The sequence below is a fragment of the Lampetra planeri genome, chromosome 76 (assembly GCF_965212315.1).
Source record: "Lampetra planeri chromosome 76, kcLamPlan1.2.h2, whole genome shotgun sequence".
In the NCBI taxonomy this organism is placed as follows: domain Eukaryota; kingdom Metazoa; phylum Chordata; class Hyperoartia; order Petromyzontiformes; family Petromyzontidae; genus Lampetra; species Lampetra planeri.
In genome coordinates this window covers 1,983,330-2,010,755 of record NC_136181.1, presented here as the reverse complement: position 1 = coordinate 2,010,755, position 27,426 = coordinate 1,983,330, and the positions used below count along the sequence as shown (strand labels likewise).

Below are 27,426 nucleotides of genomic sequence, written 5' to 3'. Positions count from 1 at the left end.
TGCCTCAAAGAAGTGTATTCGTCATATTTACAACACTACACACTGTTGTGCGTGGCATGCTCTGAACATTACCTACACGTATAAAAAACACCAGCACCTGGCTCTACCTAGCAATTACAGCAACATTGCAGTGTACAATTACACGTGCGATTCATCACAGGTAAGCTCACACCAGCTACAGCAACTGCATGGCACACAACACGCCTTACTGCAAGTGGCATACAGCGTCAAGATGCAGAACTTTACTCTCATTCGACACCTTTCGACTGCAACTCACGACTGAGTGCAATGATACATTGCGTGCGATTGGTCACGTGAAAAGCCGAAGCCGGCTTCTTACACTATGCACTGTACACATAATATACATCACCATACAAACACACATTTCACCACACATCACAACATTTACTACATACTATTCACTGCACACTTGACACTACACTGCACTGTTAACCACAATAACTACACTATGCAAGGTGCGTACATAGCCATCAGATGGGATGTACAGTAGACTTGCAGACCCCTGCTGTTACCATTATATAAAATGAAAAAAGTAACATCAGGCTAAGACCAATTAAATGAAACCCAAAGGGATTAAAAGCAAAACAAGTGCAGAAAGTAGGCCTGACATTAAATTATTTTGATATCAACATATATTTAGTGTATGAAGCAAAAAGTAAACATGACAAAAATGGCGATTTAAAGCTTTCATGACTGCAGTGATTCATATTCTTGGTTCTTTCGGTAAAGTCACGCAGAAGGAAAAATAATAAAAATAAAACAATAAAATTATCACGACGTTTCGATTGCAACACAAGCAATCATCATCAGGTGTGAAAACCACAGCAATATTACAAAAATGGTTCCCCAATTTATTTTATTAAAGGGCATTTAAAAGGCAATAAAAACAGATTGGGAACATGCAGAAAAGCACGGCAACACCTGACAGCCACTTTAACAGTTACAATTCATACTTATTAATTTAATATGTAACCATCAAAATACATTCCTAATTCGTGTTTTATAAGGCAGCATAATGTTTTGCATATCGACTATTTCACTTCGACACTCAATAACTTCATCTGTACAGAAAGCCCATCGCTGCTTGGATGACAGCTAAACCCCTATGTATTTGTAATAAAGGACTCTCAGACGATGTTATTCTCCGTGTCCTTTATTGGGTTCTTGCTCGCACCCCGCGATGTCTCCGCTCCGACCCGCACCTTCTCCGCCTCGTGCCTCCGCACGTCGTCTGAGTCCTCCGCTCCCGCTCTTTCTCTGCAGCCACACTGCTGCTCGTGTGCTCCGCACACTCCGCAGCCCCCTTGCTGCTCGGTGTGACTCCGCACACCCAGCAGCCACCCTGCTGCTCCGTGTGCTCCCGCACACTCTGCAGACACCCCCGCTGCTCCACGAACACCGCTGGCCGACGGTGCCGTGACTCCTGCCTCGTGGCAATCGCGCCACTCCTCGCCAGGACTCCGCGTGGCCTCTCCATTCTCTATCCTGTCTCCACTCCCGATCCCCTTCCGGTTCTCCCCTTATATCCTCCCCCTCACGTGACCCTGACTCCGCCCACACTCACGTGACCCTGTCCTTGCTCGCATTACATATTCTTGAAATGACAGAAGCCTGTGAATAAGGCGAATGCTATGGAAAATCGTCTCAAACTCCAGGTTACACATCTTCCAAGGTGTCATTTCACACGTGCTGGCCCCTCCTACTCAGCTTTGTCCAAAAACTCCACCCACACCTCCACATCCACAAACTGCTGGGGATTGCCTCGCTCTCCCTCAGAATCGGAATTCTCCTCCTGCTTCACGCTGCCTCCATCCACTTGCAGATTGGGTCCTGGAGTCGAATCTTGATCTTCACATTTCACCGTCACTTCTTCACATTTCACTTCTTCACATTTCACTGTCACTCCTGGCCGTGTTGCCAAGTTGGAATTTTCTTCTGATTCTCGTTTCATGAGAGATGGGCTCATTGCAGCATTTTGACTTTCACAAGTCGATTTCAATTTCTCCTTCTTGTGGATCTTCTCATGCCTCTTTAGCTTTCCTGATAATGTAAACTCCTTCCCACAGACAGTGCACTTGAAAGGATTCTCACCTGAATGTGTTTTCTTATGTTTCTGAAGATATTTTGAAAGAGCAAATGCCTTCCCACACGCAGTGCACTTGAAGGGCTTCTCAACCACGTGTGTTCCTTCATGATTACGAAGAGTTTTTGAACGAGCAAATGCCTTCCCACACACAGTGCACTGGAAGGGCTTCTCACCCGTGTGTATTCTATTATGTGTCTTCAGATATTCTGACTGTGCAAATGCCTTATCACATACACTGCACTTGAAGGGTTTCTCGCCTGTGTGTGTTCTCTGATGAATTTGAAAAGTTTTTAAATGAGCAAATGACTTCCCACACACAGTGCATTTGAAGGGCTTCTCACCGGTGTGTGTTCTCTGATGAATATGAAGAGTTATTGGTTGAGCAAATGCCTTCCCACACACAGTGCACTTGAAGGGCTTTTCACCGGTGTGTGTTCTCTGATGAATATGAAGAGTTTCTGAACGAGAAAATGCCTTCCCACACACAGTGCACTTGAAGGGCTTTTCACCGGTGTGTGTTCTCTGATGAATATGAAGAGTTTCTGAACGAGAAAATGCCTTCCCACACAGAGTGCACTTGAAGGGCTTCTCGGCCCTGCGTTTGCTCTGTTGCTGCTTCAAACGTCTACTGCGATCCGTGCTGTATACACACTGGTCACATCGATGCGTTGTATCACCAGGCTGTGTTGAGGGTCTCTTCTCCATGCGATTAATTCTGTAAATATACATACACATTACACACAATACACACATTACAAGACAAGGATCCCCTGTATAGCCATAAAAGACTGTTGGGACAAGTGCTGTTAGCGAGCACCTATGAAGGCTGACACAGGCAATGAGGGGGAGGGTGGCCAGCATCACAAACGGGTGCCTTTGTCTCCCTAGCCGTGATGCTTACGCATCACACCAGGTACTCATTTTAAGCTGAGTCGACCTAGGGGAGGCCCAGGCTACGTCTCTGCCGCTAGGCCTACCACTACGACTGCGCTTCAGACATTCAGCTACAACAGGGATCCCAAATTTACAGTAGGACGTGGTGACAGTGCTTAGTGGATGTGAATCCAGGTGATTTTTCTTTAAAGGGATGTGCGGCCACTAGCAGCCACAATGGATTATTTGGTGAGATTGCATTTGGTATTGGTACGTATACAGTTAACATATAACTCAACGTATTTATAAACAACAATGTGACCTTAAAAGGAGGTATATACAGCAATCCTTCACCAAATGCAGACTTACCAACCATAATTTCAGGTATACAAGGTTCATTATTTGTATAATAATTAACCAACAGCGGCCTGGAAATTAGAGTATTCACATGTAAGCAGGGTGTTAAGGAAGTCACATGACGTGTGTATCATATCATTGCATTACAGCATGACATCATTTTATTGCGAAGTATTTTTTTCAAGGTCTTCTCACCCGTGTGTTTTCTAGTGAATATGGACATATACTGACCGTATGAATGCCTTTCCACACACAGAGCACTTGAAGGGCTTCTCGCCAGTGTGTTTTCTCTGATGTTCCTTCAAGTTATCCATCTGATCTGTGCTGTATGGACACTGGATGCATTGGTGCCTTTTACTTCCAGCCGTTGCCAAGCCTGTCTTCTCCATGTGATTGAGTCTGCAGATACATACTTATTACACACAAATACAGGCACACCGCTTAGTACGACCCCGTAGAATGATGCGTGTTTGTTACAGCGCTGTTTGTCCTAGAGATTTTTGTCCATAACTTGTTTTTTTTAACCTTCTTGGTTCTTTCGGTAAAGTCACGTAGAAGGGAAATAATAAAATAATAAAAATAAAACATAATTAAATACAATTCTCACGACGTTTCGGCCACAACGCAAGCAGCCGTCCTCAGGTGAAGAACAGGGCTGTCGGAAAGACAGCATTCGGACGCTGTCTTTCCGACAGCCCTGTTCTTCACCCGAGGACGGCTGCTTGTGTTGTGGCCGAAACGTCGTGAGAATTGTATTTGATTATTTATAATTTTTATTATTTTATTATTTCCCTTCTACGTGAATTTACCGAAAAAACCAAAAAGATGAATCCCTGCAGTCACGAAAGCTTTAAATCGAAATTGTTTTTTTAAGTTTACAAAGTGCTCACGAGTGAGAACAGGCAGCAGCGCTAGCTAAGGAAACGTACCTGGCTCCATCATTCGCTCAGCCAATGAGAGCAACACACAATCTAAGCCATCCAGACCCCACTGCCCGCGATTCAATTATCACGATTCATGGTCACGATTATATTTTAAAAACACTGACTTGTTTAGCCAGTTGAGAACTCACACGACTAGGACAGTCTCAGGCTCCACCTAAAAAAACCTCGCCACACAAATTTAGATTTAGGTCTTCACTAAGATCATGGAGGTCCTAAAGCCTTTCTCTGAGAATGACCTGGACTGGAAGAGCAGCAGCTCCTTCAAGCTCGTCTCCCTCCGCTACCTTGTAGGATGAGTAAAGTAGAATGCACTCATAAGTATAGTACATAATACTGATGCTATTATAAATCATTAAACTGTTTAGCATCGGTATTATTAGCGCTATTACCGATACCCCAGTGAAGCCCTCATTACTACTATGAGCAAATAATGTCTGTGTAACGCGCGTGACGTCACTCAACATGCCGCACCCCCCATCATTAATATTCTGAGTACGCTAGGAGGTTAGAAGTTCACATTGTGATGTTGGTTGTTGTTTACCCAGGTACAGCCTCGCTTCTTCCCTCTCGTAGCGATATCAATTGAGTAGCGGCAAGCACGGAATCTGTCCAGGTTGGAACGTTATGTTTTGTTTATGTAAAAAATCTCATTCATTGGATGTGTTGGATGGTGGCGGGTTTAACGATACATTCATATGTCCGCAATCTCACCTAAACACCTCTTATGGATAACATAATTGCTATTATTAAGTTTGTTTTTGTAAATATGTATTTAAGGAATGCTTTAATGTCTGCCGGCCGAGTCGCCCTTGAAAAAGAGCTTCTTAGCTCAATGGACTTTACTCGGTAATAAACTTCTGATTGTGAGTGGATGAGTGGCAGAGTGGGCGAGTGGGTGAACGAGTGTGTGTGGGCAAGTGAGTGTGGGCGAGTGGGACGGTAAGTGGTAGACTGAGTGTGTGGGTAGTTGAGTGTGAGTGGGAGGGAGAGTGAATGGGAGGGTGAGTGACTGGGAGGGGGGCGTGTGACTGAGTAGGTGGGCGAGTGTGGGTGTGTGTGGATGGGCGAGTGTGTGGGCTGTAGTGCAGGGGTTAGCGCGCTGCGCTATAAACTCGGCAACCCCGGGTTCGATTCCCTCTCACGGCCAACACCAGTAACGATTATCTGAACCGGTCCCGGGCCTCGCCTATGTCGACTCTGCCTCAAATGAGTACCTGATGCGGTGTATAAACATCGCCACTGGGGAGACAAAGGCGGTCGGGCGTGGTGCTGGCCACCCAACCCCTCCTGTACCGTTCCGCCCTTCATAGGTGCTCGCAAACAGCACTTGCCCCTACAGTCTGTTAAGGCTATAGGGAGATCTTTGTGTGGGTGAGCGAGTGTGTGCGTGGGAGAGTGGTTCAGGTGGATGAATGAGTGACAATTTAGTGGTTAGCGCGCTGTGCTACGAACCCGACGATCCGGGTGAGAATTCTGCTCACAGCCAACACCAGTGACGTTTACTGTGAAAATTCCGTTTCATTGCTTTCATGGCTTTATTTTGGTGATTTATAAAAGTTTTTTGGTTTGGCCATGTTTGTTTGTTGTAGTACGGAGTAAGACCGATGGCCTTAATTTAAGTTGTCTTGTGGTTGTTGTTTGACTTGCATCCCACTGGGATTTTTGCACACAGCGTTGGTGTACGGTGTTTTTTCTGCAATATTTTGCTGTCTTTTCTTGGATTTTCTGTTTGCACTTAGTCACATATTCACTTTAAGATGTTTTCTTGTTCATGTTTTTTGTTTGTTGCGGTTACATCCGATTCAAGAGCCGTTATGGCTCACAGGGCTATACCAAATAAATGAACTTGAATATCTGAACTGGTCCTACGCCTCCCCCATGTCGATTCAGCCTCGTGTGCCGTGCCAGCCTTCATAGATGCTCGCTAACAGTGGGAGCGTGTGGGTGAGCGTGTTGATGGGCGAGTGTAATTGTGTCATGCTTTGATGTCTCATTCCGACTAAAAGTAAACGTCTGGACTGGTATCGTCCGAATATCCCAGTGCTGAAACGCGGCCTGCAGATTACTCAATCGGGAATACGCGCAGAAGCATCGCCACCCCCCCGCGAATGCAAATCAAAAACTCGACGATCCTGAACTAGAGTATGGAGAGTCTGAGAGGTGAAGTAGTCAGCCAGGTGAAGACAAATTAAACTTAAGAGAATCAAAGCAAAGTCAGTCAGGCAAGGGCAGGAGGCAAGGCCTGCACGGCTCGGCCCCACGTAGTAACGTTCCAACCTGGACATCGATTGCATACTTGCCGCTACTCAATTGCTATCGCTACGAGAGAGAGAGGGAAGAAGCGAGGCTGTACCTGGGTAAACAACAACAACAACCAACATCACGATGTGAACTTCTCACCTCCGATCCGAGAGAGTTGCGCGTACAGAAGCAGCTCCTGGAATCTCGTGACGTCACACAGAAGCACGAGGGAGATAACATGACGTCACTAGCACCCACACTGCCTCCCCGAAAGTTTACGCGAATGTGTATTAAAAAATTATGTTAACGTGGAGTGCCCAAATACGGAGTGATTGGGCGTGGGCGCTGGACCAGACATAATGAACCCGCGACGGAATTATTGCGTAAATTACGTTGATGAGCCGCCAGTGGTATGTTTTACTGGAATGGAAATCGGAAGCGACCAAGCAGACTTAACATCACGTCTGCTTGTTCAGACGTGGAGGTTCCTTGATGACATGCCGTCACAAGCGGGGTACACCTCCCCCTGGGGGTCTCGCGTCGACGACGGCACGCGGAGGGGTGACGTCAGAGGCGGCGAGTTGTGGTGAGGGGAGCGGTGGTGCAGCGGTTAGCGCTACGCTACGAACCCGGTTTCCCGGGTTCGATTCCCGCTCAAGGCCGACACCGGTGGCGTTTATCTGAAGCGGTCTCGGGCCTCCCCGAAGGTCGACTCAGCCTCAAATGAGTACCCGGTGCGATGTGCAAATATCGCCACTGGGGAGACAAAGGCGGCTGGGCCTGGTGCTGGACACCCCACCCCCTCGTGTGCCGTGTCGGCCTTCAAAGGCGCCTGACAACAGTACATGCCCCAACAGTCTGTTATTGCTGTCGGGGGGAAATCTTAATCTTTGTGTACACAATAGTATGTATTTAGATGTGTTCTCAGTGTGCGTTAATATATTGTTATTGATTAACGTCTTTCTTAGCAGTCTGTTTGGCACGCGTAATTTTTCCTTTCGTGTGCGTTTGAGTCAACATATGCCTCTGTGCACAGTATTTGTGGAGAGGTGTTCTTCCGCACTCCCCATGTCAGCGGGTAGCATCACTATTGGGTCAACAGGGGGCGGAAGAGGGGCTACCCCTATGTTAAGGGCTATGGCCAAAGGGGGCCAACGGTGATCTCCGGGATAACGGATCCTGGGACACAATTCACAAACCCCGGGTGGGGGGATTGGGGGATGACGTCACCCTTCCAGGACCTGGTGGAAGGTTCTGGAAGGAAGACGGAGCAAGCCCCGAACCGGTATATAAGTCGGACCTCTGAACGATAAAGAGTCAGTCTCCTCCACTCTGAAGACCCGGGCTGAAGCTCTGATCTTGGACCCCAAGCTCCGCCATCCTTCTAAGGGCTGGAGCTCAGTGAGGCCAGTGGCAGGGGCAGATAGGTCCCTGGAAGATAGGACCCTGGACCCCAAGCTCTGCCATCATTCTCAGGGCCGGAGCTCAGTGAGTCCAGTGGTCAGAACCTGACGACCTGGGCACAGTCGGGTCAGCATAGCCTCTCCTAGGGCCCCAGCCGGAGGTCGGGGAATTAGCAGGGTCCCCAGTGTTCTCCCCAGGTATCGGGTAAAGGGGCCACTACCCCTTTGTGTTAGGGATCCTGTAGAAAAGAGTAATACATATTGTGTTGCCTCAACTGGCGTCTCCCCTGGTTTCTGACCCACTACATTTGTATTACAGGGGGTCCTCGATATACTTCGAGGTTAGGGACCGAGACGTTGCGACTTATAACGAAACGATGTATATCAGGGGACTTTCCCCCCCCCCATAGAAATACATCAAAATGGGGGTGGGGGCTATGGACCGGAAGAGTTTGAACATTGCTTATGCGACGCAGAGCAGGGAAATTTCTCCCATAACAAACAATGGATTTAGGTAGGGATAGCGACCGCAACTTAGGGAAATATTGTGCTTCATAACTAGCAACCAAAAAACGTAATTAACATATACAGAAAACCAGGTACTTTTATGACCATTTCAAATAGGCACGGTATACTTTAAAAGTTTTCCTTTTTTAATAGAAAACGTATTTGTGACCTTTTAAAGCAACGACTCAAAAAAATAATTCGTGTGAAAAATATTTTACCTTAACCCATAATTGTATGTTCTCACCTTGAGGAGTGGATGAGTTGCAGTAAATGGTTGCGACGATATTTTGCGATAAAGTCTACACCGATTACAATGAGCAGTCAGTACGCGAGAGACAGTGGAACTGAGATGGTGGCGCATGAATGAGTTGTATAATACACCTACACCCCCCTTCCACCCCCTCCCCAGAGGTGAGCTCAGCTGAGCTCAACTGAGCAGGGTCGAAAATTGTAATAAAATCCTTACAATATTTTTAAAAAACGGTTTTATTTTAAAGTGCACTCTAAAGTTAAAAAGAGATTTTTTAAGCCTTCACCAGCTGATCAGAATATTTTTTGACATTTGTAACTAAAACATAAAACCGTGGGGCACTCCTTTAATATTTGTATGCATGAGTTGCTTTAGAATGTTTTAGTTTGATAAAAGTGTATTTGTGTGATAGTATGTATGCAAAAAAAAATTCAAACATTTTTAGAAGGGAAAATGTTGACAGTTATGTCATTTGACGATGAAGTGTAGAACATTTACAAGTGTTTTGAGTATAAATTTTAAATCTGTATTACTACCTCTTTCTACTCGTGTGTGTTGAACTGCTTTTTAAAAAATAATAATTGACTGCAAAGGGATCCAAAGTATAGGTAAACACATTTTTTTTCTCAACTTCCTATAGCAACTTTTATTCTTGGTCAGAGTATATTAGTCAAAAGGAAGATAAGTGCATAAATGACATGCATAGGTAATTACTATATATAGAAGATCAAATCTATGTTTGCTTATCCGATAATATAATAAAAGCTAAGATTTGGTTTTAATTATTTTGAAGGTATTTGTCAAGTATTTGTAATTGTAATTATTACAGCTATTGTTAATGCATTTTTTTTATTTTCCTATCATAAATTGCTTCAAATACGTATTACTTATCTTGTTAAGTTTTCACTTTTGATAAGTAAAGATTGCTCGTCAAGATTTGCAGATGAATGGTGAACTTTGTATTATAATGTATTACTAGGCTTTTTATTTTACATTGCCTAAGACCTTACACCTTACCATTTTCTAGTGATATCAGATACCACTCCCTTATTGTGAGACTTGAGTTTGAACGCTACAAGGCATTTAATATTTTACTTTGTTCCAACTCTTCGAAACCTAAATACTTGAATGTTAGCATGGAATAGTTTTGATGATTCTAAATGTGCTACTAAGACATCAAGCCATCTCAACCAAGTAGCATCGTGAGATTGGTAATAGGAAATAGAGACAGTCCCGCTATATTATTAGAAATGTAATAGTATTTTGTTTTGCTATTGAGTACCATTTGTTGGTAACTTTCTTTAGCTATTGTTGGTCATCGATTAAGATAAGTGATATTAAAGGAGCGCCCCACGGTTTTATGTTTTAGTTACAAATGGCGAAACATATTCTGATCAGCTGGTGACGGCTGAATTTGTTTATACTTTTGAGTGCACTTCAAAATAAAACCGTTGTTTAAAAAAAAGAACATTTTTTAAGGAGTTTCTTTTTAAATTTTTAGTCTTAATTTTAACAATTATTTTTTTCACAAGGGAAATTGTTTGATACTTTTTAGAAATACTTACAAAAAATACTCAGTCTAAGACTGTCTACTTCTTTTGTGGACCTTACCTTTTATAGAGCGATCTGAGAGCACTGTTCTTAACTGGATGTTATTTGCAATTAACTGGATGTTGTTTTCAATGTACTCAACCATATTTGCGTGTAAAAGTTGTTGAGACACAAATCGAGTTTCCTAAACTTGGTTAACGATTTTTAATGTTATTAATTTTTGCTAATGCTTCATTATAGCATGGTGTCTTTCCAGTTAGTTTTAGGATGTCCAAATCTTCAATTGGAAGTCCATCCAGCGAGCGAACACAACTTAAGGCAACATATGCGTGACCTGCTTCGAAGAGCTTTGATCCTAAGTACACGACTGCATGATCCACTGTACATCCTTGCATTTTGTGCAGTGTCAATGGCCATGATAGAATTAGTGGCAGCATTCTTCGTTCAGCTGTACCATAGCCACGAGTAGCAGGGAACTGATTTTGGCTTCATTTGGTGTCGTCCTTGCCAAAGTCTATTGCAACTATTTCAGGTATTTGTCTTTCGTGCAATTATGCACAACTAGGAATAGGGCAATTGATTTTTCGGATATATCCAACAACACCATTTACACATTCTTTCGAGACATCAATGTTGGATCTTAACATGACTTTGGCCCCTATATATATTAGCAATTCACATGGCAAACTTCCAGTCTTATTGATGTCCTTTGGAATGATTGTGTTTATTCCGATATTTTCAACATTTCTTGCAGCATCCACTAATTGATCTTGTACTGTTGTTGTGTACATAGGGCTCTGAAGTATTGAAGCCCTGCTTCATTATGAGCATTAACTTGATTCTTCGATGGATAGATTCGCAGAGCTTTATCTATGGCAAACTCTCCAATTGGTTGTTGATGACGTTTGCTTTCCAATACTGAGAAATGCTCAGCTCTCATTTCTCCAACTCAATGCATTCAATACAGTGATGAACGTATTATACTGGTAGGAACCTCCTGGTTACAACAGCCCACAGGGGATTATTGTGTCCGTTATGCAGGGAGGGGCTGGGTGGGGAGGGAGGGGCTGAGTGGGAAGGGGCTGGGTGGGGAGGGGCTGGGTGGGGAGGGTGGGGCTGGGTAGGGGGTGGAAGGGGTGGGGCTGGGTGGGGGGTGGGAGGGGTGGGGCTGGGTGGGGAGGGGCTGGTCACCCCGTGGTGCCCTTATAAAACTCAACGTTTAACCTACTCACGCCGGCTTGTGCCCGCCCTCACAGTCGGGCATATTTGCGGAATACACCACGCCGCCGTTGACCCTGGCCATTGACCGAGCAACCCAACGTTCATATCAGCTCCCTCCGCAGGAATGTGTTCACCTTGCTGTCTCATATTTGCTTTAAGCCCGCAGTGTGAATAGTCTCCATAGATGAGTGGCAGATTGTCGATGTTCTGGCTGACCATATATAGGAGTGACAGTTGTGTTTTTTGGTCTAAATGGAGGAAGCTGCATCAAATCGTCAAAGAACAGGACATTGATACCACTGAAAAATTGATCATACTTATTCTTCAGCTGTCGAAGACGCATATCAATCATGCATAGCATCTGATGAGACCATTGATATGTCATCGATGATGATGCATTCAATGTCCTTCCATTGTAGTCGCGTGGTTCTGAAGTAATGTCGGGTTATAATGGTGACATGGTAGCGCTTCAACCATCTCTTTGAACAGACAATTTGAATGTGAAATGAATAGTTGATCCATCGATAAGGCGCGCAGCGACTTCAGTTAACGCACAGACTATGACAGCTTTCTTTGCAAACCAACGATTTATTTGATATTTCAACAATTTCAGTAGGAATGTGTTGGCCACTCCAGCTCGACCAGTGATGAAGACGAGAGTCTTCACTCTCAGGGTCTTCATGCAAATGTATGTTAATGCTTTTTGCAACCATTCAAAACATTTCCTGTGGTCCTACTTTCATTGCTGTACGTGCCGATTGGAATTGTTTTTCATTCATTGGGACATCTGCCACCTCTTCTTCTTCATCTTCCATTTGAACTGGTACAGCTTCTTCGAGATTGTTGAGTGCATGAACTTGATTTAATGCGTTCTCCAGTTGTCCGTCGCGTTCACGATGCACTTGCATATGGTCACTCAACTGTTTGAGCTATTGTTCATTTGCTAGAAATGCTTCCTTTGCAGTATCAAATTCTTGCAATAGCTCTTGTTAACTTCTGTATGGTTTGTATTGAACCAGAAGGCTAGAATAGCAGTTTTCATGATCTGTTGCAACTTTTTTGGATGAGCATCGATGAAGTTGATGATGAATTGAAAATGTCTTGATCCTGTTGATCGTCTGCAGATTCGTTTATGTTCTTTAATTGTGTCACACTCAATTATGCATGCTCTTCCATTGCCTGCCGGTGCATCTTTCTGACCACATGAATGTGAATCAGTGTAGTATTTGTCATTGTAATGCATAATTCCTAATTATTTCGATCCTGTTATTCGTACACCAGCCGATGATTTGTGAACAAATCATTAAATGCATCGCCCAAAGTGATTCCTTCCGAATCGCCCTCATTGGCTGAGTCTTGTAGACTTACAACGAAAAGTGTTTCCTCATCATAGGCTATTGAGAATGAGTTGAAATTAATGAAGTCGTTTCTTATGGCATAAAAATGTTTGACTTCCAGATATCCGTTAGCTGTCATTGCATATCGTAGACTCACAAGTTTGGCCAATCGAATGGCTTCATACATTGCATGACCCGCAATCAAGTTCACGTTGAATGTGTTTGTGGTCCATATGCTTGGTGGCAGTAAAGCAGCTCTTACAATATTTGCCAACACCATTGCACAACATTGCACAAAATTGCACACTTGCATTGGCCCATGTAAACACATCTTAATTTGCTTGATGCCATGCAGCCACACAAATCTAGATCTTTCATGGATGAGCATGTAAGCATTTGCAGGTTCTTGCGGGTGATTTTGCCCCACTGGTTGTTGCGCATGAATAGCAATTTAACGTACACTAGCGATTGAGACCTCCTTTGCCAGTAGCAAGATATAGTAATAGGTTTTTACCCTTTTAACTGCTTACCCCGAGCTCTCAATACTCTGATGGTGCATTGTCTTTGAGTTGTGCGCCTTTTGGCATCATCTGGTCCAACACCATGTGAGACTAGGCTCTAATAAAAGCCGTCTCGGGTGTGGACCGATCAATTTCAAGGACAGTGCATACATTATCAGTTGTCTTTTTGTTTGCATTTTGACTGCAAGTGTTGTGGTTAATGCAAACATGATCCCTTGTTGCCAGTTAAAAGGGTAAAAACCTATTACTAAGTACATCAGCAATGTATACTTCTTCATTGATTGTTAAATCCCGATAAAGTGGATTGTTTCGAATTAGCCAGTTGAGTGCATTGTAAACCTATTCACGATGTAAAGAGAATGCGCGTGTGGTGTTGAGATTTTCAAGATCTTCTGTGATGTCAACATTCCAGTATTAGCCATTGCTCGTGGAAGTGTCACTAATGTAGGGCTGTTACGGGAGGGCTGTAAGTGCATACGATCCAATGGGTAACAAACACAGTGGGCGGAGTTACGGGAGTACACGGGGGGGGGGGTGCCCGCAACGACGTCCGCGTCAGGCAGCCTGGGGGGTTGGGATCCTGGTGAGGGGTATAAAGGGGGAGGACAGAGAGAGCTCGGGGCTCAGTCTGGGAACGAAGGAGGAAGAGTGAAGATCCTCTAGCTAGAGCCCTGGACTCCCCTCGACGCCGCCCTTGTCAGGGCTGCAGAGGATCGAGCCAGAGGCGTGGTTCCGTGAACCAGGGTTAGACCCTGGGACTCCGGAGACCGTAGCCCGACTCACCAGTGTCGGGCCAGTTAGCCTCCCCTAGCCCGTTAGAGGAGGACTTGGGGATAGGTGAGATTAGCTAGGGGGTATCCCCAGTTATCCGGGTGAGGGGGCCGCTACCCCCTCTAGTGTTGTCCTGTACCGACAAGCTGAAATAAATATACGTGTGCCTCAACCTGGGTGTCCAGCGTCTTCACCGGTACTTCACTAACTTCAAGATGTCCATAGCAAAGAGCACTGCCTGTGCACGGAAGCCATATTGACCGAATACTCCAGTGAATTTGATGATCTTCACAAAAAGGTATAACTCTTTATAATAGACGTTATTCTGGCTGAGGTAAGACTCAAATAACATCTGGAATTTCACCAGGATCCACATTATTCCAGTGAGCTTTTGACGGTGCAGCTCTATTGTTATTGCTGATGTGGCATGCAACGTGAACACATTTGCAATGTTTGCTTTGATGACAATTCGGTTGGTAGATAGTGCAATGAATTTTCATTGCCTCGTACTCTGTAAATATTAGTAGGATAGCAGCGTTTGGTGCAGACTTCACAGATTTGATTGCAGAATGTTTTGAAAAGGGCAACACTCAACCGATTTGTCCACCACAACCAGCTTAATTTTGAAATGGAAAAAACATCAATATGAATGTTAAAAGTTCGCTTTAAATATGGTGAGTGCCAAAATGACGCCACGGACCCTCTCCATGCATTGTCCCATTGGATGCACTAAATCATAATAAACTTTTGTAAAGACACCAAAGCATTGAATGTTACTGTTGACCTTAAATAAGGAAAAATACAATAGTACTAAGAAAATGTTCTAGGCGAGTTTCGAACTCTCAACTCCTACGTTGGTATTAATATATTTTTCACAAAACGTGTTCGCAAAGCACTTGTCGAATAAGGCTTCCATACAAAATATTAATTGGTTTAAACGAGCCAAGCTATTGATTAATTGATTGCGATTTTGATGCAGGCATGCATTGCCTCTGGATCTGAGTGTGCAAAATTTGGGATCGATTGGACAACCGGAACTGGACGATATTTTGATTAGATTATTTGACCACAACATACAAACAACTCTCGACTCCTAGGTTGGTATTAATATTGTTTTCAGAAAACCTGTTCGCAAAACACTCGTCGAATAAGGCTTGCATACAAAATATCACTTGCTTTAAACGAGGCAATTGATTAATTGATGCAGATTTTGAATCAGGCATGCATTGTATCTGGATCTGAGTATGTGTGCTAAAGTTGGGATCGATTGGACTACATGAACTGGACGACAATTGATTACAAGATTAGACCACGGCATACAGAGGAATGAAGTTTGATAACTCGATTGGACAAGGTGAACAGGACGACAGTTTTATTACAAGATTTGACGACATGCAAACAGAGGAATGAAGTTGCATTTTTTTTCACAATTTCGTTTAACTCACCGTCGAAGTACGTCAATGATGCGGCGCCTGCTGCCACATCAGCGCTTGCCTGATTAAATTTATTATTTTAGAAATTAATCTGCCTGAGACACGTGGCGCCTGCTTCTTGGGCGAGACGATTCGAGTGTAGGGACCGCGGCATTTTTGACCTACACAAATATCTATATAAATAATGTGTCCATACAAAATGTTAATTGCTTTAAAGGAGCCAATTAATAGATTGACTTATTACGATTTTGATACAGGCATGCATTGTCACCAGAACTCAGTACGTGTGCAAACATAGGGATTGATGGGACAACGGGAAGTGGACGAAATGTACATTACAAGATTTGACCACGACACAGCTTTCAAGTTAAGTAAAACTGTTGAAAAAAAGGATAATCATCACTGGTGATGGCCGCATACGTACCCTCTGCACTTTCTACGATTTTATAATTTAATCGAATATCTACCTCAACACTACCAAAAATTGAACTAATATAACATACTCTATCCAATTGTTTAGGAACACCAGGAAACATTTAAATATGAATTGTTAATAGAAACCAGTCACTTCCGAATGGTCGTTTACTGTGCATGAGGCTCGGCATAGACTTCTACTATCGCTGTTTGCCGAGACCAAAAGCAATTGAAGTGCAATTGTGTTACAAAGTACATAAGTAAATAACTCATAATAGTTTTGGGTTAGGCCGTGTAAGTATAAATTCGTCGTAAACCTCCACCACCCGACACAGCCAACTAGTAAGGGTTGTCACGTAAACAGAACATGCCAATTCGTCACTAGTACAGCACTAACCGGTGTGCCACAACCGGTGCGCTGGACTAGTGACGAATTGGCATGTTCTGTTTACGTGACAACACTTACTATACTCTTGTTCTAGGTTTGAAGTTTTCATGACTGCAAGGATCCATACTCTTTGGTTCTTTCGGTAAAGTCATGTACGTGAAAAAATAAAAGTAAATTAAATCACGTTTCGGGCGAAACACAAGCGTCTGTCATCAGGTGCGGACAACCACAGCAAGAAACAATTGTTGAAGTAGGCAAAAGAGCTGCTTTTAATGAGGGAGGGGGGGAGCCAAGGATAGAGAGTGTGGGGGCAGGGCGTGGGTCAGAGGGGAGTGGAAAGCAGCATGCTCGAAATGTATGGTAAATTTCCAAGTGATAGGAGTGAGAGCGTGTGGGGGCGGGGCGTGGGTCAGAGGAGGGTGGAAAGCTGCATGCTCGAAATGCAACGGCAAATTTCCAAGTGATGGGAGTAAGCAGGGCTAGACGTAAGAAACTGGAGATGCAGATAGGAAAGCAAAATATAAAGCAGCTCAATTTGTATCCATCTTCTCGGTTGAAGTTATGTCTATGCTTATATATCTGGATGGCTTCATGAACACACCTTTGATAGTAGCCAGAAGGTTTGCAGAGCACCTTGGTCTCGGGAAAAAACATTATCATGAGAGCCCACAGCATTATAGCAATGGTCAGCAACGGCGGAGGAATTAATTCTGCCGTGTTTCAGATTTGACTTGTGCTCGCGGACACGGTCAGAGACATGACTTTTCGTTTCCCCAATGTAACAATCACCACTGATGCAACTTTTTTTGTAGACACCAGGGTATTGCAAGTCAGGAATGGCATCCTTTACAGATGGGATTAGATCACGGATTTTGTGTACTGTACTGAATCGGACCTGGATCTTGTGTTTGTTTAAGATTTTGGCAATCTTTTGGTAACGCCTGCTATGTATGGTAACGTTATGGTTTTGATCGGCGTCTCAGGGAATTGTTTCTCCATGGTTGGAGAAACCGCTTTTCGGATAATGCGGTCCGAGTATCCATTCATCTTAAGGGTCTGGTGTCGTGTTCCAGTTTACTGGCTAGGTGGTGTTGGTCAGAAATGCAGTGGGCCCTATCGTGCAGTGTTTTGATGAGGGAATTCTTTTGTGCCGGATAGTGGTGGGATTCAGGTTTCAGATAGGAATCTGTGTGGGTAGCTTTCCTGTAGAGTGTCCCAAAGAGTCATCAAGTTTCTTCTCAAACCATTCCTGGTTTAATTTACTTTAATATATTTTTATTTTTTATTTTTCACCTACGTGACTTTACCGAAAGAACCAAAGAGTATACTCTTGTTGGCTGTGTCGGGTGGTGTCGGTTTTTACCACACATTTATATATTTACACGATCTAACTCAAAAACCTCTATTATGGATAATGGTTGCAAAAGCCTACGTGTTAAACTAAATTCACAACATTTACAATTTGAGTATGACGTTTCGCTGGTAAATAACTCATGAAATAAACGTAAAATAAACAAAACTAGCAATAGAAACATGGGGAAAAATATAGTTCTAAGCATAGAAAATTATTACGTAATGCTACACAAGGAAAAAATAATAATAATTACGTAACACTCAAACAAAATCCATTTACCTTAACCTAGTGAAGCACGTGCTCGATGCATGCGGCGTTTGGGTAGAGCGATGCGTAAGGCCTTACGCTTCCGAAATCTTACCGCGCTGCATTGTTTGTGCTTAAGTAACGCGAAAAAATCCGCATATTTAAAATTTTTACGTGAATTTTTTGGAAGTATTTCCATAAAATCGGATTTTCGTAAGTCAAGTCCTTCTGCAACCGGGGGACTTTAGTTATTAAAGCATACATTACGAGCCTATTTTGAAAGTTAAGTAATTTATGATGAAGTATAAATTGTAACTTTTGGACATTGCTATTAAAGTGGTTGCCTAGTGTGGCCGTGCTTTTCTGGATGCTCCTAATCTCTTTTTACGATTGATTTTTAAATGCACTTTAATAAATACGAAATTAAGCAATTTCGTAATTGTTACCATGTGTATACCCGCCACATCGTCCTGTAGTTTTTTACAGTTTAAGTTTATTTCATGAGTAATTTACTGTATGTACTTTATTTAACACAATTACACTTCAATTCTTTATGGTCTCAGCCAACAGCGATCGGAGGTCTAGGCCTAGTGTAATGCACGGTAAACGAACATTCGCAAAGACTGGTTTCTGATAGCAATAAATATCAAATTGTATAGTGGTATAAACAATTATATACAGTATATTTTCCATTAGTTTAATTATGGATAAGGTCGATATTCTATTAAGTGAAAGAACCATAGGAGGTGCAGAGCGTATATACAGCGATACGATACAGGTGTGTTAGAAAACGGATGACATCGCGATACAGTACTGAGAAAAAACGAACTAGTGACAGTGAAATGTGAAGAAGTAAAATCTGAAACACGGCAGAATTAATTCCTCCGCCGTTGCTGAGCATTGCTATAATGCTGTGGGCTCTCATGATATTGTTTTTTCCCGAGACCAAGGTGCTCTGCAAACCTTCTGGCTACTATATTTCTGGCTATGGGATTGTATCGCTATATTGGGAGAAAACTGTTCAGTTTCTAACATACGGAAATTTGGGTTGAGGATCTCTGGAACCTAACCCTTTGGTAACCTAACCTTTCTGTAACTGGGGGACTGCCTGTATTTCACTTTGACACTCAATTACTTCATATGTACATAAAGCTCATCTCTGATTGGATGACACCGATACCCATATGCATTTTTTTAATGACAGAAGCCTGTGAATAAGGCGAATGCTTTGGAAAATCTGTCTAAAACTCCTGGTTACACATCTTCCCAGATGCCATTTCACATGTGCTGGCCCCTCCTACTCAGCTTTGTCCAAAAACTCCACCCACACCTCGACATCCACAAACTGCTGGGGATTGCTTTGCTCTCCCTCAGAATCAGAATGCTCCTCCTGCTTCACGCTGCCTCCATTCCCTTGTAGATTGGGTAATGGAGTCGAATCTTGATCTTCACATTTCACCGTCACTTCTTCACATTTCACTTCTTCACATTTCACTGTCACTCCTGGCCGTGTTGCCAAGTTGGAATTTTCTTCCGATTCTCGTTTCATGAGAGATGGGCTCATTGCAACATGTTGACTTTCACAAGTCGATTTCACTTTCTCCTTGTAGATATTATGTCTCTTTAGGTTTCCTGATAATGTAAACTCCTTTACACAGACAGTGCACTTGAAAGGATTCTCACCTGGATGTGTTGTCTTATGTTTAAGAGACATTGAATGAGCTAATACCTTCCCACACACCAGGCACTTGTAGGACTTATGAACTTGGTGTGTTCTCTGATGAACATGAAGAGTTTTTGAAAGAGCAAATGCCTTCCCACACATAGTGCACTTGAAGGGCTTCTCACCCGTGTGTGTTCTATTATGTTTCTTAAGATATGCTGACTCTGCAAATGCCTTACCACATACACCGCACTTGAAGGGCTTCTCGCCTGTGTGTGTTCTCTGATGAATTTTAAAAGTTTTTGAATGAGCAAATGACTTCCCACATACAGTGCACTTGAAGGGCTTCTCACCGGTGTGTGTTCTCTGATGAATGTGAAGAGTTAATGGTTGAGCAAATGCCTTCCCACACACAGTGCACTTGAAGGGCTTCTCACCGGTGTGTGTTCTCTGATGAATATGAAGAGTTTCTGAACGAGCAAATGTCTTGCTACACACAGTGCACTTGAAGGGCTTCTCGCCCGTATGTGTTCTAATATGTTTCTTAAGATGTGCTAACTCTGTAAATGCCTTACCACATACACTGCACTTGAAGGGCTTCTCGCCTGTGTGTGTTCTCTGATGAATTTTAAGAGTTTTTGATTGAGCAAATGACTTCCCACACACAGTGCACTTGAAGGGCTTCTCACCGGTGTGTGTTCTCTGATGAATGTGAAGAGTTAATGGTTGAGTAAATGCCTTCCCGCACACAGTGCACTTGTAGGGCTTCTCACCGGTGTGTGTTCGCTGATGAACATGAAGAATGTCTGAATGAGCAAATGCCTTCCCACACACAGTGCACTTGAAGGGCTTCTCGCCAGTGTGTGTTCTCTGATGAATATGAAGAGTTTCTGAACGAGCAAATGTCTTGCCACACACAGTGCATTTGAAGGGTTTCTCGCCCGTGTGTGTTCTATTATGTTTCTTAAGATGTGCTGACTCTACAAATGCCTTACCACATACACTGCACTTGAAGGGCTTCTCGCCTGTGTGAGTTCTCTGATGAATTTTAAGAGTTTTTGATTGAGCAAATGACTTCCCACACACAGTGCACTTGAAGGGCCTTTCACCGGTGTGTGTTCTCTGATGAATATGAAGAGTTAATGGTTGAGCAAATGCCTTCCCACACACAGTGCACTTGAAGGGCTTCTCACCTGTGTGTGTTCGCTGATGAACATGAAGAATGTCTGAATGAGCAAATGCCTTCCCACACACAGTGCACTTGAAGGGCTTCTCACCGGTGTGTGTTCTCTGATGAATATGTAGAGTTTCTGAACGCGCAAATGCCTTGCCACACACAGTGCACTTGAAGGGCTTCTCGCCCGTGTGTGTTCTATTATGTTTCTTAAGATATGTTGACTCTGCAAATGCCTTACCACATACACTGCACTTGAAGGGCTTCTCGCCAGTGTGTTTTCTCTGATGTCTCTTCAAGTTACCCATCTGATCTGTGCTGTATGGACAATGGATGCATTGGTGCCTTTTACTTCCAGCCTTTGCCAAGCCTCTCTTCTCTATGTGATTGATTCGTTCTCCCTCAGAATCGCAATGCTCCTCCTGCTTTATGCTGCCTCCATCCACTTGTAGATTGGCTCCTAGAATCGAATCTTGATCTTCACATTTCACCGTCACTTCTTCACATTTCACTTCTTCACATTTCACTGTCACTCCTGGCCGTGTTGCCAAGTTGGAATTTTCTTCTGATTCTTGTTTCATGAGAGATGGGGTCATTGCAGCATGTTGACTTTCACAAGTCGATTTCACTTTCTCCTTGTGAATATTCTCATGCCTCTTTAGGTTTCCTGATAATATAAACTCCTTCCCACAGACAGTGCACTTGAAAGGATTCTCACCTGAATGTTTTCTCTGATGTCTCTTCAAGTTATCCATACGATCTGTGCTGTATCGACACTGGATGCATTGGTGCCTTTTACTTCCAGCTATTGCCGAGCCTCTCTTCTCCATGTGATTGAATCTGCAGATACATACATATTACACACAATATACAGGCAGACCTCGCTTAGTGCGACCCTTTAGAGTGCAGATTTGTTACAGCGCTCTTTGTCCTGGATATTTTTGTTCTTAATTTTGTTTAGTTTACAAAGTGCTCACGAGTGAGAACACGCAGCAGCGCTCGCCAAGCAAACGTACCCATTGTTCGCTCTGCCAATGAGAGCGACGCATGCTCTCAGCCAACCAGACTCCACACCCCGCGATTTAATTATCACGATTCGTGGTCATGATTATATTAAAAAAAACATTGACTCGTTTAGCCAGTTGAGAACTCACACGATCAGGATAGAGTCTCAGGCTCCACCTAAAAAAACCTCGCCACACAAATTTATATTGAGGGCTTCACTAAGATCAGGGAGGTCCTGAAGCCTTTCTCTGAGAATGACCCGGACTAGAAGCGCAGCAGCTCCTTCAACCTTGTCTTCCTCCACTGACTTGTAGGATTAGTAAAGTAGAATGCACTCGTAAGCACAGTACATACTACTGATGTTATAAATTAGGTTTATTAAATGTTTAGTATTTGTATTATTAGCGCTATTACCGATACCCCAATGAAACCCTCATATTATTCATACTAAAGCTATAACATTGTCAGGAACGCATCCTTATGTAGTACACAATGGGTTTATGATGACCCTTTGTAGCGCTGATAGATTAGCGCTGAATTCTCCAGGAACAACGCATCTGGAGGAGCGCTAAGTGAGCTTTGGGTATAAAGGGCAAGGGCACTCACACCGACTTGGAAGCCACTGGTCAGACTGCCTCCTCACTAAGTGACAGGGCAGGTTTTGTCCACGCACTGTCCCAAGCAGGCTGTAGAGTGTCCCAAAGAGTCATCAAGTTTCTTCTCAAACCATTCCTGGTTTAATTTACTTTTATTTATTTTTATTTTTTATTTTTCACCTACGTAACTTTACCGAAAGAACCAAAGAGTATACACTTGTTGGCTGTGTCGGGTGGTGTCGGGTTTTAACGACACATTCATATATTTACACGATCTAACTCAAAAACCTCTATTATGGATAATGGTTGCAAAAGCCTACGTGTTAAACTAAATCCACAACATTTACAATCGCTGGTAAATAACTCATGAAATAAACGTAAAATAAACAAAACTAGCAATAGAAACATGGGGAAAAATATAGTTCTAAGCATAGAAAACAATTACGTAACACTCAAACAAAATCCATTTACCTTAACCTACAATTACGGGCTGGACCCACTGCCGTGCAAACGTCACCAATCCAGCATTCCAGGTTCACCACTCTGGTCAAATTAAGCGGTCACCCTGATTAGTAAGAGAGTCGATAGATATAATTAAGTCCGTCTTGGAAACTCACCTCTTTAAACTGTCTTTGTGTGTGTGGGCGAGTGTGTGTGTGTGTGGGCCAGTGTGTGTGTGGGTGGTCGTGTATCGGTTAGCGCGCTGTGCTATGAACCCATCGACCTGGGTTCGATTTCCCCTCAAAGCCAACACTAGTGACACATATATGAACTGGTCCTAGGCCTCCCGTAGGTCAACTCGGCCTCAAATAAGTACCTGGTGCGGTGTGTAAACATCGCCACTAGGGAGACAAAGGCAATCCGGGCGTGGTGCTGGTCACCCACCCCTTCGTGTGCCATGCTGGCCTTCATAGATGCTCGCTGACAGTGGGTGAGTGTGTAAGTGTATGAGTGGGAGCGTGTGAGTGAGCGTGTTGGTTGGCGAGTGTAATTGTGTAATGCTTTGATGTCTCATTCCAACTAAAAGTAAACGTCTGGGCTGGTATCGTCCGAATATTCCAGTGCTGAAAAGCGGCCTGCAGATTACTCAATCGGGAATACGCGCAGAAACATCGCCCCCCCCCCCCCCCCCCGAATGCAAAACAAAAACTCGACGATCCTGAACGAGAGTATGGAGACTCTGAGCGGTAAAGTAGTCAGCCAGGTGAAGACAAATTAAACTTAGCAAGCAAATACAGACAAGGGCCGGAGGCAAGGCCTGCATGGCTAGGCTCCATGTTGTACCGTTGCAACCTGGACATCGATTCCATACTTGCCGCTACCCAATTGCTATCGCTACGAGAGAGAGAGGGAAGAAGCGAGGCTGTACCTGGGTAAACAACAACAACCAACATCACGATGTGAACTTCTCACCTCCGATCCTAGGGAGTTGTGCGCACAGAAGCAGCTCCTGGGATCTCGTGACGTCACACGGAAGCGCGCGGCGGGGAGATGACATGACGTCACTAACACCCACACCTCAAGTCAACAGTGACGTGCGTAATAAATTATGTTAACGAGGCATGCCCATATGTGGAGTGATTGGGCGTGGCCGCTGAACCGGACATAATGAACCCGCGACATAATTGATGCATAAATTACGTTGATGAGCCGCCAGTGGTATTTGTGTTACGGGAATGGAAATCGGAAGCGACCACGCAAACTTAACGTCACGTCTGCATGTTCATACGGGGAGTTTCCTTGATGAGATGACGTCACTAGCGAGGTACACTTCCCCCTGGGGTCTCGCGCCGAAGACGGCACGCGGAGGGGTGACGTCAAAGGCGGCGAGTTGTGAGGATGGGAGCGGTGGTGCAGCGGTTAGCACTGCGCTACGAAACCGGTGTTCCCGAGTTCGATTCCCGCTCAAGGCCGACACCGGTGGCAATTATCTGAAGCGGTCTTGGGCCACCCCTAAGGTCGACTCAGCCTCAAATAAGTACCCGGTGCGATGTGCAAATATCGGCACTGGGGAGACAAAGAGGCCGGGCGTGGTGTTGGCCACCCACTCACTCGTGTGCCGTGCCTGTCTTCATAAGCGCCTGCCAACAATACATGCCCCAACAGTCAGGAACATGCAAGTTCCCAGTCAAGTTGAGATTCGCTGACCTTATGATAGGCCGTAAGGTGAACTAGGAAAAAGTGGCTAGAAAATGATTTTCGTTCCCACACCTGGGAACTACTTTTTAAATGATTTTTTTCATAGACAAAACCATTTTCGACTTCATGTTAAAAGTTCTCCGCAAAATACCCTTCAGTTTTTTTTCAAAATCCATAAATGTATATAATTGTGAATTGGAAAAAAACGAAATTCTTATGCTGCTGGTTTTGTTTGTAACTTTATTTATGTACATTTTAGCAACACCAAATATCTCTCAAACTGACACTTATACATGTACCTAAACACTTGAGACAGGTTTTGGTGCATTATATACTCAAGTGTGAATGTAGACCATGAAATATGGCAAATTTGTAGAAAATATGCTTCAACGTCACGGATTGGCACTAAGCAAAATTAAACATAAACATCTTAAATTTAGCAAAACTGATGTTTTGTACATCAAAATTTTCAATAGGTACTGTGTAATCACAGAACGATACAAATATAAGCACACTTTGGCCCAAGTTGGCTGAAATGACTCGACATGCTACACTGTCCCCTTGTTTTGGAATGCTGCCAAAAAAAATTACAATTCTACCAGATTCTTTACAGCTCAAAATCACCTTAAATTATAACACAGCGCATATTTACTCATCGGTATCATCCCTATCACTAATCAGAGCCATCATCCCATGTAGGTCTTTCTTCTGTTTCCTGTGAAACATTTGTACAATTTTGGCACCGACATAAATCAGTACAAGACAGTCTTGCAGACATACAGGAACATCTTCCAGTCTCACATTTGCTATGCTTGCAACTGCAGTGGACTGCCTGCAACACACTTTCAGGGGCAGGATTTCTAGTCATCCAGGTCACTGTTAACTCACCATCCTCGAGGTGCCATCCATTGCCAACGGGTGAAGGGGCACACATTATACCTTTCAGAGAATGTCTCATTATGGCTGCTTGGTAGTTTGCCCTTTTGCAGTGTTGGTACATGGCGTCACTTGTAAGGGGCATGGATAGTTCTGGAAAAGCTGACGATGCCAGCACTGCCTAAAGGATATGACACAGTTCCCAAGGAGTTAGACAGAATTTGCCGCAGGTACATTTTTCTACTTTGACTTATGACGAGTAATCTGGAGAATAGTTTCTTGTCGGCACGTAGAATCACTTCCTTGCCTGCTGCAGATTTCTTCTTTGTCTTTGCTTGGTCACTAAAGGTCTTCAGTTTTTGTGTTTTGATGGGAGCAAATATATAACAGTCTTTGGTCCATAAACTCTTTGACAGCATTTTCCCCCTTTTCCGGAGCTGCGAGCAAATCCCATATGATTTCTTCAGCTGCTACTGTCCCAGAGCTAAGACACACAATGCCATCTTGGTGTGTGTCAAAAGGATTCAGCATGGAATTTAGGGTGGAAATTATTCTGGTCACAGCCCTTTCATCAGCATGAATTCGTGTGCTGTCAAGGTCTTTTCGTTTCCTTATATCGGGAGATTTACCTGCCATTGCCTCACATTGTCTTGCTATGGCAGCCCTTTCATGTTGCGACAATATCCAGCGATATACTGCAGCCTGATTCTGTGTTAACCCTGTCCAACCACCCTTTGTCTTGGAATCTCTGTTGCATGTTTGCTCAATGGCCTGGTCACAAGCAATCGAGGCAAATCCATGGACACTTTGACGTTGGACAGTCCACTGGCCTTTAAGACTGAGCTCACTGTGGCAAGAAGGATGTGTGAGGGGCAAATTGATCATTTCCAGCCAGTAAGAAGATAAATACCTAGCATAATTTACACGATCGTACGCAAAAAACCATGCCATCATCAAGCGCACTGTTGACAGGTGAAGCTGCCAATCCGATTCTCGTGTTGCTCTCACAAATAGAAGGAGTATCTGTACCATGTCGATGTATGAACTCCAGAAGGCAAACGTTGGGTTTTCTGCACTTCTTCTTATAACAAAGTCTTCATATTTCGAACACATTTTGTCAAATATCTCATTTGCACACAAAACAACCATTGTTCTGTCCGGGAATGCACATTTGATCTCATTGATGACATCCAGACACTCATATCTCTCCTCTTGTGGCAGAGAATCTAAGAAGGTGAGAAGTCTCATGCGTTGCAGACTCTCATACAGAAGTGTGTGTGCCCTCATGCTGCGGTTGTAATGATGACCACTGATCACTCCATTGATGGATCCTGGGGCAACAACTTTGGACTCAATGACTATGTCTTGCAGTCCTGCATCTCCAAACCTTTTTCCTAGAATGCTCAGGTAGGACATGCATGTGTGAAATTCACCTAGTCTAATCGCTTTACGCTGAGTAAAGTCATCATCTTTCCAGCGGATTTGCTGAGCTTTGGCATATATAGCTTTTTCAAAAACTAACACTATATGGTCCAGTTCTAGCTGATTATAAATTTGGACACTTCGCTTCAGAATTGTGTTTACTGTTGACATCTCTGTCGGTGAAGCCTCAATGACTGGAAGATAATACAGTGCTGACTTTTGCAGAGTGCCATCACCTTGAAGTAATGTATGTAAACCTGTCCAGCTTGGTATTGTGCATCTTTCAGCATCTATGGACTTTACAAAAACATATGCCAGTTCAGTTTGTACAGCAGACATCGTGTTCAATTTGTATGTGTCCGCCTGTAATGGAACACTTTCCTGATGAAACAAGTTCTGTGGTCCTTGTCTATTAGACTGATGGTACTGTTCGACAGGGATGCTAGGGGGTACTTTCAATGAGGGTTTTCCCTTCTGTAGTGGTTGTCTGTTTGTTGTTGACACAGGTTCAACTACAGAACTTTGCAGCATAATCCCATTTGTGTGGTGGGTAGTTCCACGACCTGACAGTGTCTCCTCCCCAAAGTCAATATTGTCCCACACAAGTACTGTAGGAACCTTCTTTGAGAATCC

General features: G+C 43.7%; 1 protein-coding gene across 1 annotated transcript; it reads right to left on the bottom strand.

Moving 5' to 3' along the window:
• LOC144737998 (uncharacterized) lies at window positions 1-23,857 on the bottom strand. Its single transcript, XM_078620932.1, has 4 exons — window positions 23,770-23,857; window positions 19,684-21,595; window positions 7,043-7,048; window positions 1-2,695 (listed from the first exon to the last, which is right to left on the bottom strand). The coding sequence occupies exons 2-4, from the start codon at window positions 21,583-21,585 to the stop codon at window positions 1,721-1,723; spliced, it is 2,883 nt and encodes a 960-aa protein (XP_078477058.1). The 5' UTR covers window positions 21,586-21,595; window positions 23,770-23,857; the 3' UTR covers window positions 1-1,720.
• Window positions 23,858-27,426: the final 3,569 nt, after the last annotated feature.

Bases quoted from the DNA above. Each gene is read 5' to 3' on its own strand.
- LOC144737998 (XM_078620932.1), bottom strand. From the start codon at position 21,585: ATGGAGAAGAGAGGCTCGGCAATAGCTGGAAGTAAAAGGCACCAATGC.